General features: G+C 37.4%; 1 protein-coding gene across 5 annotated transcripts in view; it reads right to left on the bottom strand.

Annotated features, from left to right (window-relative positions):
* The window catches only part of CAMTA2 (calmodulin binding transcription activator 2), a 2,181,461-nt gene that overhangs the window by 172,442 nt on the left and 1,992,218 nt on the right, over nucleotides 1–16,801 (bottom strand). For all 5 annotated transcript variants that reach the window (XM_044077091.1, XM_044077090.1, XM_044077092.1 and 2 more), the window contains 2 exons: nucleotides 12,541–12,853; nucleotides 10,781–11,268 (listed from right to left, as the gene is read on the bottom strand). In XM_044077091.1, the coding sequence (XP_043933026.1) occupies nucleotides 10,781–11,268; nucleotides 12,541–12,853 (801 nt within the window). The remainder of the gene's footprint in view (nucleotides 1–10,780; nucleotides 11,269–12,540; nucleotides 12,854–16,801) is intronic.

Here is a 16,801-nt window from a genome sequence, read left to right as displayed (position 1 = left end):
TTTCCACTGGGGATTCCACAGCGGGAGACATGCCCTATGACATGCCCAACAACCTCATCTAGTGGAAGGTAAGTGGGTGTCAGTGCTCTCCACACTCAACCCCTCCTACAGTGTCTGGGTTGAGGCCATAACCTGGGTCATCTGGGATGGAGTCATAACTCTTACCTCTCTAAACGGCACAGCCAGCTTCCAGAAGAAAAAGAAAACCAAAAATGGTGGGAGCTACTCACACATTTAGCTTGGCACCTGGCTAAATTCCTAGGCTAATACTCCAATTCAACTACAAAATCTCAGGAAGTTAAACAAGTAGGGTAGAACTCTGCTTACAGTAACTTCTCAATAAATAATCACAGTGCAATAGTGAATTTTTATAAAAATCACTTGTGAATAATGAAACCTGATGAAAAACTATGGCTACACTAATACAAAAAAAAAAAATCAATAAAAGAAGCCATTATGCTGCAAACAATTAATTCTGGTAAGCTAAAGGATGTCTGATACTCTCAGATAGTAAGAAAACTGAAGAGAATGAGCAACAATATACAGGTATAAAAGAGCCTCACTCCACCACATTTCAGTACTTAGCAAGTGAGATATTTGCATTGGTATCTCACAAGGAATATGCCACTATCGGATCTGAATGACCTATGCAATGTTTGACTGACAATGGTTGTGTAGATAAGTGATGTATAATGTTTGCAACTAAAATTGTGTCAGTATGCTTTATGATATATAATGCTTGCAACTAAGACTACGTCGATATAGTTTGTTTTCATTTATACAAATGTATGACTGCCTATGTTATAAGTGATAATTTAATAAAGATGTTTCTTGTGTAAAAAAAAAGGAATATGCCACTGTCTGAACAAAATCTGTAATGGGGAAAGATACCTAAGGTGGACAAACCCAAATTACTTGCTTTACTGTTACTGTGACTCTTTCTGAAGGAGGACTGCAATTTTTTACTCTACGACATTATGATTTTTTTTTTTATAATCCTGTCAGAACTAACCCAGCAAAACTTGTAACCAGAACCACACCACTTATGAGATATTATTTATCAACTAATAGTCAGAATAAGCAACAAAAATCTCAATTATGATAAATAGCAAAATATAACAAAATGACACCCGAAACCAAGAAGTACTCTGACATATACTAATAATACACAGAACTATCACAAAGGTTGCATAATTAAAAAAATGTTTATCTTACTTCTATAAGGTTTTGAAAGAAATTAAGACTGGCCACTTGGCTTCCACCATGAGTACTTGTCTATGCAGTCAGAAGCTGGTTCTGTCCCCTAGGACTAGATTATGCAAATGTGATCCACAGCAGCTAACATATCTTAACCCAGGAGATTTATAGAGTACTGCTGTGGAAAGATCTGGTCCAGAAGTACCACTCAGAGGAGAATCACAAACCAAACATGTTCAATACTAAGGGAAAAGATAGTGATGTGATAGTCAGGTATTATATTCAGTCCCAGGCTGAGTATTGTTTTACAATGAGAAAGACAGAAAGAAAAAAAGTTGTTTGGCAGACTGCTCGGGTACTGTAGATCAGTATATGTGTGTGAATATACCTTTAAGAAGCTATCCAAGGGCTTGCACTAGAGTATAAATACTGAGCACGTGCGATGCTGACTGCTATTTTGTAGTAAACCATTGAGATGTGAACATGTATGTAAACCCTGTTTGTTAGTTTGTTCGTATTTAAAGATGCTGCTATCCATCCTGATGTGTTTGAATATAGTAAAGCATCTGAACGAAACCCCAAGCCTTCTTATTATTTGTAATAGAGACATATGAGTGACATGATGACAGAAGGGGCATATCCAAAAGGTCATGGTATCAGAAACGGCATACTAATGGGCCTGAAGTCAGAACCGGCATACTAATGGGCCATGCAGTTTAAAACGGGTTTATATCACATCATCGAAAGATTACAATATCGAATCAGAACATCAAATTTAATTCATCGAACTGTATAACATTAACATGGGAAAAAAAAAAACGTGGAGTGTAGACTGAAAACAAATTGCTCCATGCAGAGGGGCAAGACCCCCTGCACCCCCCACACCCCCTGCCACTTAAATATAACAATTCGGAGATCGCAATTCAGTGCACTACATTGCAGAAATGGAAGATTTCTGTTTCCTACACTGTAGTGTGATCTCAGAGTTGGTATATTTAAGCAGCGGGGGGTGTGGGGGGTGCAGGGGGCTTGTCCCCCTGCCTACACCCTTAATGTTTCATGTCACCGTTGGAAACTGCCATTCACATCATTTTGATGTTTTCATGCTTCGATCTATTCAGTTCGATTTTTCAATCTTTCGCTGATATGATATAAACCCATTTAAAATGGCTTGGCGAAAATGATTTAAGGCACTTATTCAGACGTTGGTGGAATATAAAGTAGTGGACCATCCCAAAGCTGTATTACTTCGTAAAACAGGTCAGAAACGAATTTCAGGTATTAAAACTTACTCAGCACTACTTCTTATTCACATAATATGAAAAGGGGAATAGAGAACATTCTAAATCATTTTCACATAAACAGAGACATGTACGATATTGATAAAAATATTTTAATCACTAGGGAAAATGTTTGAAATAAAGTCAGATTGCATAAAACGAAGAAAATAAAAAGAAACGACTGCATTTTCACAAAGCATATCTATTTTCATATTAAGCAAAGCTATCCGAGTTTTCAGAAGTGTATAAAGTGTTCGCATGTTTGTGCAGTGTTACGGTAAAGCTATTTCGCAAAGTAAAGTATTTCAAAGAGTTTATTGTGAATTTGGAAGTTGTTACAAGCACAGTTTGTTCGTAGATAATGACAAGGGCCATATCTTCAGTTTGTGTATACTTTGGGAGCATATCAGATGGATTTTAAAAACCAAGTGCACTTGTGTTTGACAGTAATCTGAGAACTGGAGAGTGTTTGCAATCAAGTATGACACTGTCGTACAGGATACATTTCCTGATAAAGATGACTGTACAAAGGCATTTATTTTACTTAATTTAGCTAAATCAGAAGCTATAGAAAGGGAGCGCTCATTTGTGTATGCACCTGCTATTTATGCTGGAGAGGGGGAAAACAGTCATATTGTCCAGGCTGAATCAAGGGAGGACCCTGAGTGCTTAAAACGTAAATTTAGAGAAATGTGTAACCCCCAGAGAAATGTCACAATGGAAAGGCACTTATTTTAACCAATGGATCAAAAGCCTGATGAAACTTTTGCAGCATACATAACTGACTTGAGAAATAAAGCTAAAAAGTGCAAAAATGGTGACTTAAGGAATGAGCTGATAAAGGACAGACTTGGGTATGGTATAAAAAGATGACACTGTGAGAAAGATGTTGCTTTGTGACAGTGATTTAACTTTGAATAAGGCCACTGAGATTTGTCAGGTATACAAGCTTACAGAAAAGCACACAAATATGCTTAGGCATGAGAGCAGCTCTAGAAGGCACAGTGGCAAAGCTCATATTGAGAGTATGCAGCACATGATTAAATGAACAGGCCCAAGCACATGGCAGCTGTAACCCCTGTAGCACTCACTGGTAAACCCCAGAATTTTCCAGCAAATTCCAGACTTCGCACAGCCTCAGTGAAATATAAGAGTCAGTCAGCAAAATTAAAAGGATTCATGGTTGCCACCACTATATTAAGGCATCTAAACGAAACCCCAAGCCTTCTTATTATTTGTAATAGAGATGAATGAGTGACAGGTACACTGTCAACAGTGCTGGCTTCAGCAATGTAGATATTATTCTAGAATTATACAGAATACTTAATGTGGTCTCATCTGAAACACTGTTTCAGTTCTGCAGGTGATATCAGGAAAAAGGACATCAAGCACTGTACTTAGAAAGCATAATGGAGAACTACCCAGATACTAAGTGAAATGGAGTCAAGAGTCAAGAGTATGATAAAAACCAAAACAGGAGAATATACAATGAAGAAGAGAATGCCACACACACACACACACACACACACACACACACACACACACACACACACACACACACACACACACACACACACACATATATATATGGGTTTAGGACTATTCACTGAAAGCACATTTCACTGAAACACATTTGACTGTGCACAATTCACTGAAAGCACAATTCACTGAAAGTTATATATGGCCTTTTCTCCAATGTTTTGCGACCCAGGAGTTAGTATATATAGTAAGGGGGGGTAGGGGGTACCATCCCCCACATTGGGGGTGTGTGGGGCGTAGCCCCCCACCTATTTTAAATATTTTGAACTATATACATGGATACTAACAATTCCAAAAAATTACTCTTTTTCTGAACTTAATATATATCAAAACTATGTGGGGGGCTATGCCCCCCACACCCCCCCTAACTATATATTTTAACTCCAGGGTCGCACAGCAGTAGGAAAAAGGCCATATATAACTTTCAGTGAAATGTGTTTCAGTGAATTGAGTTTTCAGTGATTTGTGCACAGTCATTTGACTTTCAGTGAAATGTGCTTTCAGTGAATAGTCCTAGACCATTTTATATATATATATATATATATATATATATATATATATATATATATATATATATATATATATATACACACACATATATATATGGATTCACTTCTGAAGCTCGAAATACTGAAATATTGAATTTCAGTATCTCGAGCCCAAGAAGTCGAATCCACAGAACAGCGAAAGTTCAGAAGCACGAAATTCAAAACCTCGAATACCAGAGGTTTTGAATTTTACGCTTCTGAACTTTTGCTGTGGTTATGTATTCAGGTAAGTGTGTGTGTGTTAAGGGTTTTGGATAGGGGCTGTGGTGTGTGTCAGTGTGTTTTGTTGCTGTGATGTGTGTGTGCAAGGAGAATGTAGCTTGTGTGGTGGTGTTTTGTGTGTGTTTGTATGTAGTGCGACCTCGGAGCGAGAATATTTAAGTAGGGGGGTGTAGGGGTGCAGGGGGGCTTGCCCCACTGTTTTCATGTAGTAGAGAGGTTATGTGTGTGTGTGGGGAGAATGGTGTGTGTGTGCAGTAGTACCGAGAAATTCAAAATCTCTGTTGTGCAAGATTTTGAATTTTGCGGTTTTGAGTTTTCGTGGTTTTGTGGACTTGACTTCTTGGGCTCGAGATACTGAAATTCGATATTTCAGTATTTCGAGCTTCTGAAGCAAATCCATATATATATATATATATATATATATATATGTCCTTGTCAGAACGTCGAAAGTAAAGTTAATCGAACTGCACTTTGACGAACTGACTTTATCGAAAGTTCATAACATCGAATATGCACTTTCGCTAAACAAAGTAAAGAAATGAAAAAACATGCAGTTTGCATGTTTTGTTAGTTGTACATCAACATATTCTTTGAAAATAAAAAAAGCACACCATAAAACGCCAAACTAAAAAAGATGTAGGATCCAAACCAAAGACCACAATGAGGCACAATAATCTTAGCGCTTTCATCCACTTTAATGACGTGAACTTCATCAGAAAACATGAACAATCACCTGCCCCTCATATAAATACTTAATTACAGGAAATGATGTAACAAATGTTATAATTTGAATACTTACTATAAAAAACTACAATGAAATTTAAAATGATAAATAATGTAACTAATGATGAAAAAAATGTATATGTACATATATATATAAATGTACATGTATGTGTGTTTATATATACACACACACATATGTATAAATGTATGCACGCACATACCATATATATGCATCCATTGTATGAATAAGTTTTTACATATAAATTCATGTTGTCTATACATAAGAAAACACTTTATGTTGATAACTTCATTCAACCCTGGGAATACATCAGCTCCAAAAAGAAGCTGCCACAAAGCCTCCTTTTGTTCCAATTTGTTGTTCGTATCACCTGTAAATATTCCCTTCTCTACATGATCTAAAACAAAAAATTCAAATTTCTTAAAATCTATGCAGGAAAGTGCATGTCTAGCTAATCTAGCTAAAGAATTATTTTTATCTTTTTTCTTTATAGCTAAGACGTGCTCATAAATCCTACGTTTTAAAACTCTTTTAGTTTTCCCAATGTAATAATTTTTACATGTGGAGCAGATAGCTATGTATACTACATTTTCACTGTGACAATTAAAATATTTGTTAGCCCAGAAAGTCTGTCCCAAGTGTTCCATTGTGACAAAAGATGAATTACTTATGAACCTGCATTGTTTGCAGTCTTTACATGCAAACGTGCCCTTTTTATTGCTAACCATCCTGTCATTGTGTTTATCTAACTTGTTAGATGTTTCTAACATCTGCTTAATGTTTGTCACCTTCTTGTATGTGAACTTTGGTGATGGACCCAAGGATGTTATCAATTCTTTGTTCCCAAGGATAATTCTCCAATTCTTCTCTATAATCTCTTTGATGAACCATATTTCATTCACTATCGGTAGAGGAAATGCGGTTTGAAATTCTTGTGTATTCTTATTTCTACTATTACTTAAAATTACTGGAGCTCCCACCACTGTATCATTAGAAATTAAAATTGGTTTGGCTACCCCAAACGAAATATGGTTCATCAAAGAGATTATAGAGAAGAATTGGAGAATTATCCTTGGGAACAAGGAATTTATAACATCCTTGGGTCCATCACCAAAGTTCACATACAACAAGGTGACAAACATTAAGCAGATGTTAGAAACATCTAACAAGTTAGATAAACACAATGACAGGATGGTTAACAATAAAAAGGGCACGTTTGCATGTAAAGACTGCAAACAATGCAGGTTCATTAGTAATTCATCTTTTGTCACAATGGAACACTTGGGACAGACTTTCTGGGCTAACAAATATTTTAATTGTCACAGTGAAAATGTAGTATACATAGCTATCTGCTCCACATGTAAAAATTATTACATTGGGAAAACTAAAAGAGTTTTAAAACGTAGGATTTATGAGCACGTCTTAGCTATAAAGAAAAAAGATAAAAATAATTCTTTAGCTAGACATGCACTTTCCTGCATAGATTTCAAGAAATTTGAATTTTTTGTTTTAGATCATGTAGAGAAGGGAATATTTACAGGTGATACGAACAACAAATTGGAACAAAAGGAGGCTTTGTGGCAGCTTCTTTTTGGAGCTGATGTATTCCCAGGGTTGAATGAAGTTATCAACATAAAGTGTTTTCTTATGTATAGATAACATGAATTTATATGTAAAAACTTATTCATACAATGGATACATATATATGGTATGTGCATGCATACATTTATACATATGTGTGTGTGTATATATAAACACACATACATGTACATTTATATATATATGTACATATACATTTTTTTCATCATTAGTTACATTATTTATCATTTTAAATTTCATTGTAGTTTTTTATAGTAAGTATTCAAATTATAACATTTGTTACATCATTTCCTGTAATTAAGTATTTATATGAGGGGCAGGTGATTGTTCATGTTTTCTGATGAAGTTCACGTCATTAAAGTGGATGAAAGCGCTAAGTTTATTGTGCCTCATTGTGGTCTTTGGTTTGGATCCTACATCTTTTTTAGTTTGACATCAACATATTCTGTTGATGTACAACTAACAAATCTTTTGTGGAGATCGCGGTATAGTGGGGATAAGGGAATATTCCCTTTTCCTCACTGTAGTGCGATCTCAGAGTTAAAATATTAAAGTAGGGGTGTGTGTGGGGCGCAGCCCCCCTACATTGGGGGTGCAGGAGGGCAATAGTAGTGTTTACATATTTTTTGTGTGTACTTTTTAATTTTGTTTTGTTTACTTTAGTGAAAGTGTATATTCGATGTTATGCACTTTCGCTAAAGTGGGTTCGTGAAAGTGCAGTTCGATGAACTGCACTTTCGATGTTTTAATATAGACCCATATACATATATACATACATATATACACACACACACACATATATATATATATATATATATATATATATATATATATATGTTCAAAGGTTCATAGGTAAGGTTCATAGGTAGGTACTAGGCTATCGGCCCAAGGGCCTACGTAAGCCTAGCCAACAAGGTTCCCCTACGTACGCCACCCAAGAAAGTTATTTTCCTGTGCCACTGTCGAGCAAAGACACAGAAGTAATCCCCGGGGTGTATTTCCTATTTCCCATCCACTCATCAAGATTTTTCTTGAAGAGTGCTAATGAAGAACTTTGCTTGACACAGATGGGTAGCCTGTTCCAGAGTACGGGAAGTCTCTGGGACAGGAATCTATCCCTCCAGCATGTCCTGTTTATTGTGGTGACAAGGTTTAAAGGAGTTCATAGATTCATACTAAGCTAACTGCTCTTGTGAGCCATTTTATGCCTAGCCAATTATCCCTTGTGAGTCTCAAACCCCGCACCTTGTGTTTGTAAGGCAAACACCTCAACCATTAGGCCACCCTCCCAACCAAGGGTTTAGGTCCCTAGAGCATGTAGCTCGGAGGGATTGGGATTTCTTTAGGTGTAGCATGTCCAACAGCTCTGGGTCTGACATAGCTTTATATGTTAGGCAGAGATCACCTCGGAGTAGGCGATATGCTATGGAGTAAAGCTGGAGTTTTTTGAGGCGGTCAGTGTAGGGCATTTGTTTGAGGCCAGTAATCCTCTTTGTGAGGTACTTCTGTGGCCTTTCCAGCTGCTGCAGATGTCTTGTGAGGTACATTCCAAAAGGGGCGTTGTACTCTATAATGGGCCTAATGAGTGTCGAGTAGAGGGGAACAATGACCTCTTTTTTCCTGGATGAGAACCCTTTTATGATGAGGTGTGCCACTTAGAAGGACTTCCTGACTACTGTGGCAATGTGACTATCAAAGGAGAGACTACTGTCCACCTGGGTCCCAAGGTCTCTTATCACACATTCGGTGTTAAGCAGATTGCTGCCTATGTGGTAGTTCATGGGTACAGAGTTTTTACCAAAGGGGATGACACTACACTTTTTGGCATTGAGCTTGAGGCCATGGCCCTGACACCAGGCATCTGTCTCAGCGAGGCCCTTCTGTAGGATGTCCACATCATTTTGGGACTTGACTATGGCTCCTAGTTTGCAGTCATCTGCGATCTTCGTTAGCTAGAGGCCGTTTACTTTAGCGAAAGTGCATATAATACACACACACACACATATATATATATATATATATATACACACACACACACAGACCCATATATATATATATATATATATATATATATATATATATATATGTATGTATGTATATAAAAACATAATATGATATGGCTATATCACATAAATGAGGACAAAATAGGTGGTACTGAACTCAAAAGGCTACACAAAAGAATAGAGAGTTATGGATAACCACTCAGTTGAGGGAACTTAACCAAAATTATGAAATATTATTTCACTGAGAAGGTAGAGAAGCTCAGGAAAAGCAGAGCTGGAGGACAGAATGGTGATAAAATCTACAGAGGAGTCCAAAAGTAGCTACAACAGACAAGGAAAAGAAGCAATTACTGAAGATAAATAAATGGAAGAGTTGCACAGATAACCAATACTCAAGACATACTTGGTGGACCAAAGGAATGTAATAGCCCTTTCTATTTTTTTGTATCTGTGACTTTTGCTGAAGCCATTCAAAACAGTTAAGAGTTGAAGTTTTAGGTACAGAGTTGCCAAATCTGCACTTAATGGCAGAGTGAACTCAGTATAGAACGTGCTTAGAAAACAAGACTACTTCAGGCAGGATCACAGGCAACACTGAGAGAAGCAAGTAATGTGCACTTCACCGTAAAACAATTCTTTATGTATACATGCCTGGACAAAGTACAGTGATGAATCTATCTTTTTTAAATAATATTTTCTTTTACAAAATAACTGAAATATAGTGCAGCAATTCTGAAATGACTATGTTCTTCATGTCTTCTACAAACAGGAATCCTTTTGAAATAGTACTGTTTTCTACAGCAGAGTACTTGTTTAAAAATCTAAAGAATATTTCCTAATATTATAGAAAACAAACAGCATAAGAACTACTAGATTAAAAGACCTAAATTTTGCTTGTAACATAAACAGGACATGTTGGAGATACAGATATGTTTCTCAGAGAAATTACATTCTCTGGAGCAGGCTCCCCCATCCATGCTAAGCAGTGTTCCTCAATATCTCAATTTAAGAGCAACTTGGACCAATGGATAGATAATCAGAAATTCACTCCTGGCCTGGCTTCCTATGTCTTTAATGTCCAGAGGCAGTCAGTAAATCACCCCTATAAATAAAACATAAATCAAATCTGTGGGTCACACTTGAGTTCCATGGCTAGGATTTTAAGGCCCCTAGTCGTCATTAGCCTATGAGCATATACAAATAAAATGGACTGCTTATTCTCAATACAGCTCCTTATCTTTATCCCCTAAACAAAGAAGTAAATAATAAATTAAACAAAAAAACATCTATACATGCCATCTGTAACACAGCATTTAGTAAAGACACAAGAAGGAGACAGTCTATAAGCTGCAATTTTTAGCTTATTTTCAAAACATCACTAACAAATCCTCCCTGAAAAGTGTCTAAGTACATTGGGCCCTAAAAGTTATACAATGCATGGACACTTACTAAACATATAACATGTATCCAAGCAAATAAATCACCTCGCTACCCCTTGCCAACTCTCATCAATGGTCAAACAATACAGCTTTTACAATGAAAGAGGCATCTGCAACAAGGTTTTCTAAAGGGAATTCTCAGTTTGTTGTTTGATGTCACAGCTACTTGGCTTAGGTCACAACATTGTCAAATGGTCTGCTTCTGTGTTACCTGTAATACATCCACTGCTGGAAGGAACTCCACATTCTCTGCATTCTCAGTGTAGCTAAGCAACTCTGCCTCGATTGGATCCCTGCCTGTAGAAAATGATCGTGCACTACTTCCTAGTAAGGTGCTCTCATAGTCCATGAAGAAATTTGAGTCTGCCGAGCAGCAGCGCAGAGAGGTGCTTCTTGATTTTGCAGACATTTGATCATCCCTCAGGTACCAGGAGCTGAAGGAATGGTTCCTGCCATCTAATGAGCTACCACTTTCATCTTTCACAAGCTGCTTGACTTCAGGGGTAGCAGATGTGGGTGACTCTAAAGACAGCTGTCGGGACTCTGTAATCTCCATTGCAATTTCTTGTTGTGTTTCATCATCGGGACTGTAAATGGGCGATTCTCGAAGTGCAGAGCTACTAGAATATGCAGATGTCATTGAGACGGATCCTTCAGACATCTCAGAGGGAGAGGATACTCCACTAACAGTGCTCAGACCTGGACAAGGACAAAGAAAGACACAATATGAGAAAAGGATTGACTACTTATTTACATACAAGATGATGGAGAATACACCAGTAACGTATGTTGATACATAATGAAAAGTTATCCAGTTCCAAAAATAAATTCCAGTGTTTTCAGTACAAAATGATAATCTGAAAAAAATGCCTTTAATCAATCAAATAAGACCAGACACACAGTGTACAAAGGCAGTGAGAAATGATAAAACAATGCTGAGATGTTTAAGAAAAGATACTAGCAGAGGGGGGAGGTCATAATGACATGCATTATCTTATAGGTCAAGTCTCGCCTTGAGTAATTGTTTACATCTGGAGTTCCAACTCCAACAGCCATCAAAATAAGGTTAACTGAAGGGTGATTTGCCTCTAATATCCTATGGAGGCAAATTCAAGGAGGCAAACATGTACTTACTGAAAGATGGTGAGTTATAGCAAGTACAAGTAAATATCAGAAAAGGAACATTCTGTAGATTAAACTATATACACAGACACCAAAGATTAAAACTGTGTAGATATATTATCAGTTTTTCCTCAGGGATTGGGGAGGGACTACAGTGAAACAAAAGAAGCACAGCCTAAAACAAATTACCAGAGTATGGCAATATCCAGATGATGAATGTGATAAAGGCAAGAACTGCAAGAAAATGGAATTAATACAGAGTAAGGGCATAAAGAATCTTTGCATCATCTCCACTGTATGAAATACACATAACTTGGTATTTTTTCTTGAAAGCATTGCGGACAAGGTAAACAAACAAAAAAGACAGGCCCAATGGATCTCTTCTACTGAATTTAACTAAACTGAAAGTTACTAATGACTTTAAACTGAGAAACTTCAGACAGAACTGACATTATAAACAGCATAGTTTCACAGCATTTTAAAATGGTACAGCTAATATAAAAAAAGAAACTGATTTTTTAATAATTGTCTACTACATTATAGTAAGCAGTATCAGGCTGCATCTAACAACTCTCAGTGTAGCATTTGCTTTAAAAAGAAATCTCAAATGACCTGTGAGTCTGTTGCTACACACGGCTCTTCAAGTGTACAAGTTTTCACTGGTTGGATTTTTAGGCTGCAAGTCTCATGGTTCTTCTCCAAAGACAACTATTACCTACCACTGACAAATAATACTTTTGTGTTACTCAGACACCTTACAAAAACAATCTTAAGTGTCACAATATTGTTGTTATGTAAATGAAGCACAATATGAGTTTGCTGTATTTGCTAACATGCACATTACCTCACCTGTATCAGGGCTGGCTGAAGCAGGAGATGGGATTCGAACAGCTTCCAGAGTGACTCCTACCAACTGCTGCCAATTCTTTTCAACTGCTTCTGCTTCCTGGAGTAACTGTCTACTCCTTAGCTCATTCTCCTGCTCCAGGTTGCAATCTTGTCTCTGCAGCTCTTCTAGACATGTGGCAAGTCGGACATGCCCACGTGAGCGCGCAACATTGAGTGGCAGCCGGCCAAGTGAGTCTGGAATGGTGAGAGCTTGGCTATTCCAACGGTACAGAATGACTGCAGCTTCAAGGTGACCCAAGGCACAGGCCCACATCTGGAAAAGCATTAAACCATTTCACCGATTAAAACAGTTGATGCACAGTTCGGTGTACAGCTTCATTAATTTAACATCTCAAAAATCATAGTTCACTAATGAACATGTTTCTAAGCAGCCAGTTTTCCTTTCACAGGTTTTTAACATAAATAACTGTCTTCAACTAACACTGTATTGTTACTGCTTGCTGATATTCAAATTTACAATTTACTGTTGGCCCTCACCTGACTTCAGACAATCACCAAATTAGTCTCAAGTATTTTTTCCCAGTCAGTAGCAGGATTCTAGGCTACTTAAAACATGACAAAGTTATTTACCCTGTTTTTGCAACCTTCATATTCCATTATGGCATTTACAATGACCTTGGGGGATCAAGAACATTGCCCAGAGATAACAGACAGGATTCACAGTTGATCCAAGGTCTCTGTGAATGGTAGTAAAATATAAAAATTGTTAATATCACCAGAGTGGTGCAGAAACTAATTCACCTTCTATGATGTCACAGCCTGAAGATTTAGGAAAGCACCTATTCTGGTGGGAGGCACAACAAAAGAAAGAACAGACTTTGCATCTACTAGCTGGACACACTGATGGCTTGTGGTGGAGGGGGGATAAATGGACTGGGATGCTACTGTCCCCTTTACAGTGTGTTGAGAGTCCCTGCAATCACCTGTTTGTGTGTGTGTGTGTGTTTGTATGCATATGAGTTCTTGAGAGGGCAGATAAAATGTATGTGTTCAAATTAATGCAATTCAATGAAAACAGAAAAATAGATGAAAGCTCTCTGACAGGCATTATAACTGACACCCACGCCATCACTAAAGAATTTTAGAACTCCCAAACTACTTTGGGAGCATGCATGCAGTTCCACAGTTTCTTCCCTGTAGATTACAAGTTCCACTCCCTAGTGTGTATTTGTAGCTGTGAGGTTCAGACAGGTGGTCCTGCAAGATGATAACCCATAAAACTTGTGGGGCTAATTCATTCAGGTTCCCAACAGTAACAGTAGATCACACCTGGGTCCTTGGGTAAGAAGAAAATAGCATATTAACATATTTTAAAGTAATAAAAGCATCTGATGTTACTGCTGTACTCAAAGTAGTCTTCCTGAGTATGTCATGAATGCATTCTAGTGCAGTAAACCAAAACATCCTAGTTCTCTTAACCAAGAAATCACTCCTAGACAGCCCATTGCTTTCTAAGAGCAAAATATATATATATATTTTCCTGGATCCCCTTCCCTGCAAAAGCTTCAAATATCTGTACATTTATTAAAAAAAAACACAAAGGTAGGGAAGTGTTACCCGAAATGCACAGCAAATGACCCGGCATTCAGTGCCAAGCCTAGACTGTTAGAGAGACAGGAAAAAGTGAGAGCCTGCAGCCTCTTCCCTCTCCCAAGGAGAAAAGGAGAGTGAACACAGGCTCTTTCAAGGGGAACGTTGGGGGTGCTGTGCAAGTTAGGGAGGATACAGAAAGGTTTGTGGACACATGGAATGGATGGTGGGCAGAGATTCTATGGAAAAGGGTTGAGGGAAGAAGCAGGAATAGAGGGGAAGTAGAATGTTCAACTCACTTAAACAACAGACTAGAAAGGGCTTGTTTTCTTCTGCAGTTAAGTAAAAATATGCTATCATACCATTAAGATTACATCACTAAGGCTGCCTTCTCATTGAAGAGTCTCAGTAATGAGTTACACCATCACCTACAGATTTTTAAACAGCAGTTCACAAGAATTTCATTAAAAGAAATGAGAAGTAATTTATATCATGCCTACAAATAACTTTAGAAGATAACTTGATTCATTAGTGCTTTGCTCCCAGTGAAAACTAGAACATGGCTTACCAGGATTTGCAAATAATGAAAATGGTGGTTAGTGTACTCAGTGCACTGCAATATAAAGTTACTGCTGACTGCTGCCATTACAGGACTGCAGAATTTTCTGGGATGAGTATACATATCCACCATATGCACTCTTAAATTAGCCATAAAGTGGGCAGTTAGTACAAGCCATAAAGTGGGAAGTTACAGAGACATGGGCTAATACATTCAAAAGAGGTGGTATAACTTCTCGGGCAGAAAGATACATACAAGAACAACTTTTATTCATTATTCCTTTCCCAAACAATATGCTTACACATAATCTAGAGCTCGCTCTGTCTACATACACTGCACCTGTTCGATAGTCAAGTTCTCCAAAACCATATGCTCATGCAAAACAGCTGGACAATTAACTGTCATTTTGAATCCATCCATTACACACTGCATAAAGAGAGCAGTATGCAGTAGGGGATATACAAAAGATATGCTATACTGGATATCAACTTTTACAAAGTAATTATATATTCAGTATGCACTACTCTGCCCTATACTGAAACATAAGGGCAGCTACATCTTGAATCATGCTTGGGGAAAATAACATCTGGAGTCCTGCTTTAATGTTTTGCAGGTTCATGTTTAAAATCACTAAATATTAAATGTCTGAAAAGACATAAGTCTTTCAGACTTTCTGAAAGACAGAAAAAATAAAATCTCAAAAGGGTATCTGTAGAAACAGTTAAAATGTTTTTGTTACATTCTATGTATGTCAATTATTACACTCCAGCAATGCTTTCTTACATACTAAGAAGGGGTTAAATCTGCATTAAAACAGAAAAACTGCCTTCCAGACATTACTTACGAATATGAACACAAGTTTCCATATGCATGTTGTTTTGATATTATAAGTACTACAGCAAGAAGTTCTGTTTATGAATATAAACATATACAAAGAAAGTACAGTTGTCTAAGTAAATTTACCATAACAGCAGATGATCAAATGATCACTGCTGCAGTACACTTAGCTATATGGGGTGATATCCTCCTAAGGATATAATTGTCAGATAGCTTCCAATGATTATGGGCACCTTCCACATACCGAAACATTACCAATTTGTGCAGAGCTGCAGAAAAACTGCAGTTTGGGCACCAAGACCTTTAGAGCTTTCCTGTCGACAAATAGCACTCCCCTTGCAGGCTTACAAGGATTGTCAGCTAATAGTTCTTCATTGCTGGGCAGATAAGTTCTCTTTGTCACAGTGATTCAATTTCATCACCATGTTTATCATACTGTATCAATGATAAACACAAAGCAGTGTAATAAAATGAAACATTACAGCAACTATTATTTATAGTATTTAAACTTTTTTTTTCCTGTAACTTCCGTCCTGAACAAAATCTACAAATAAACAAAACCAAATCTTTACCCTTCATAAACCTTAAAAAATAATTTGAAAATTAACAGACTTCATGAATACTAACATTTTGCTCTCCCCAGCCTCCCTCTCAAACTTTTGCAAATGTCCATCGTGACTCCACTGCCCAAGAAAGGCAAGTCATCTACTACCAGTAACTATTCTCTTTCTCTCTGCATTACTTTGGCTTTGCATCTCAGTACAGGAACTACCCAACACACTATGAGTTCCTTTGTGATGAAAAGCACAGGTTTAGGCCTTGCCACAACACTGTACCCCTATTAGTTTATTTCACAAATACTACCTATGAAAAAAGTAAAATTATGGGTAAGATAAGTAAGCATACTGCAATGGTAGATCTTTAAGATACACAATTACTGTCAACAGTAAACCATAACATCTGGGTTCTCTTTTCAGCCTACTAAATTTCTCTTGGCCTCCATTTAGAAAAGTAGTGGTGCCATACCTTCTCAATAAGCAGCAATAAAGGTGTGTACCACTGTTGACTTATGTGAGCATGTGTGCGCGCGTGTCTCTTGAGCTGAATCTGTGTACACTCTAAACAATATGCTGTACCTTAATTCCCTGCCACAGATATAAGGATGCAGGATACAAACAACCTTTATCTAATAAATGAATGCATAACAAAATAGTCTGAAGTAGCCTCAAGTATGTGCAGAGCAAAAAGCTGTACTGTTATACTTGCAAAAGATGA

Source organism: Protopterus annectens, chromosome 7.part0, assembly GCF_019279795.1.
Source record: "Protopterus annectens isolate FY-2018-M chromosome 7.part0, PAN1.0, whole genome shotgun sequence".
NCBI classification, from domain to species: domain Eukaryota; kingdom Metazoa; phylum Chordata; order Ceratodontiformes; family Protopteridae; genus Protopterus; species Protopterus annectens.
Note: the sequence above shows the minus strand (reverse complement) of the source record. Positions and strands in the feature narration are given on the sequence as shown.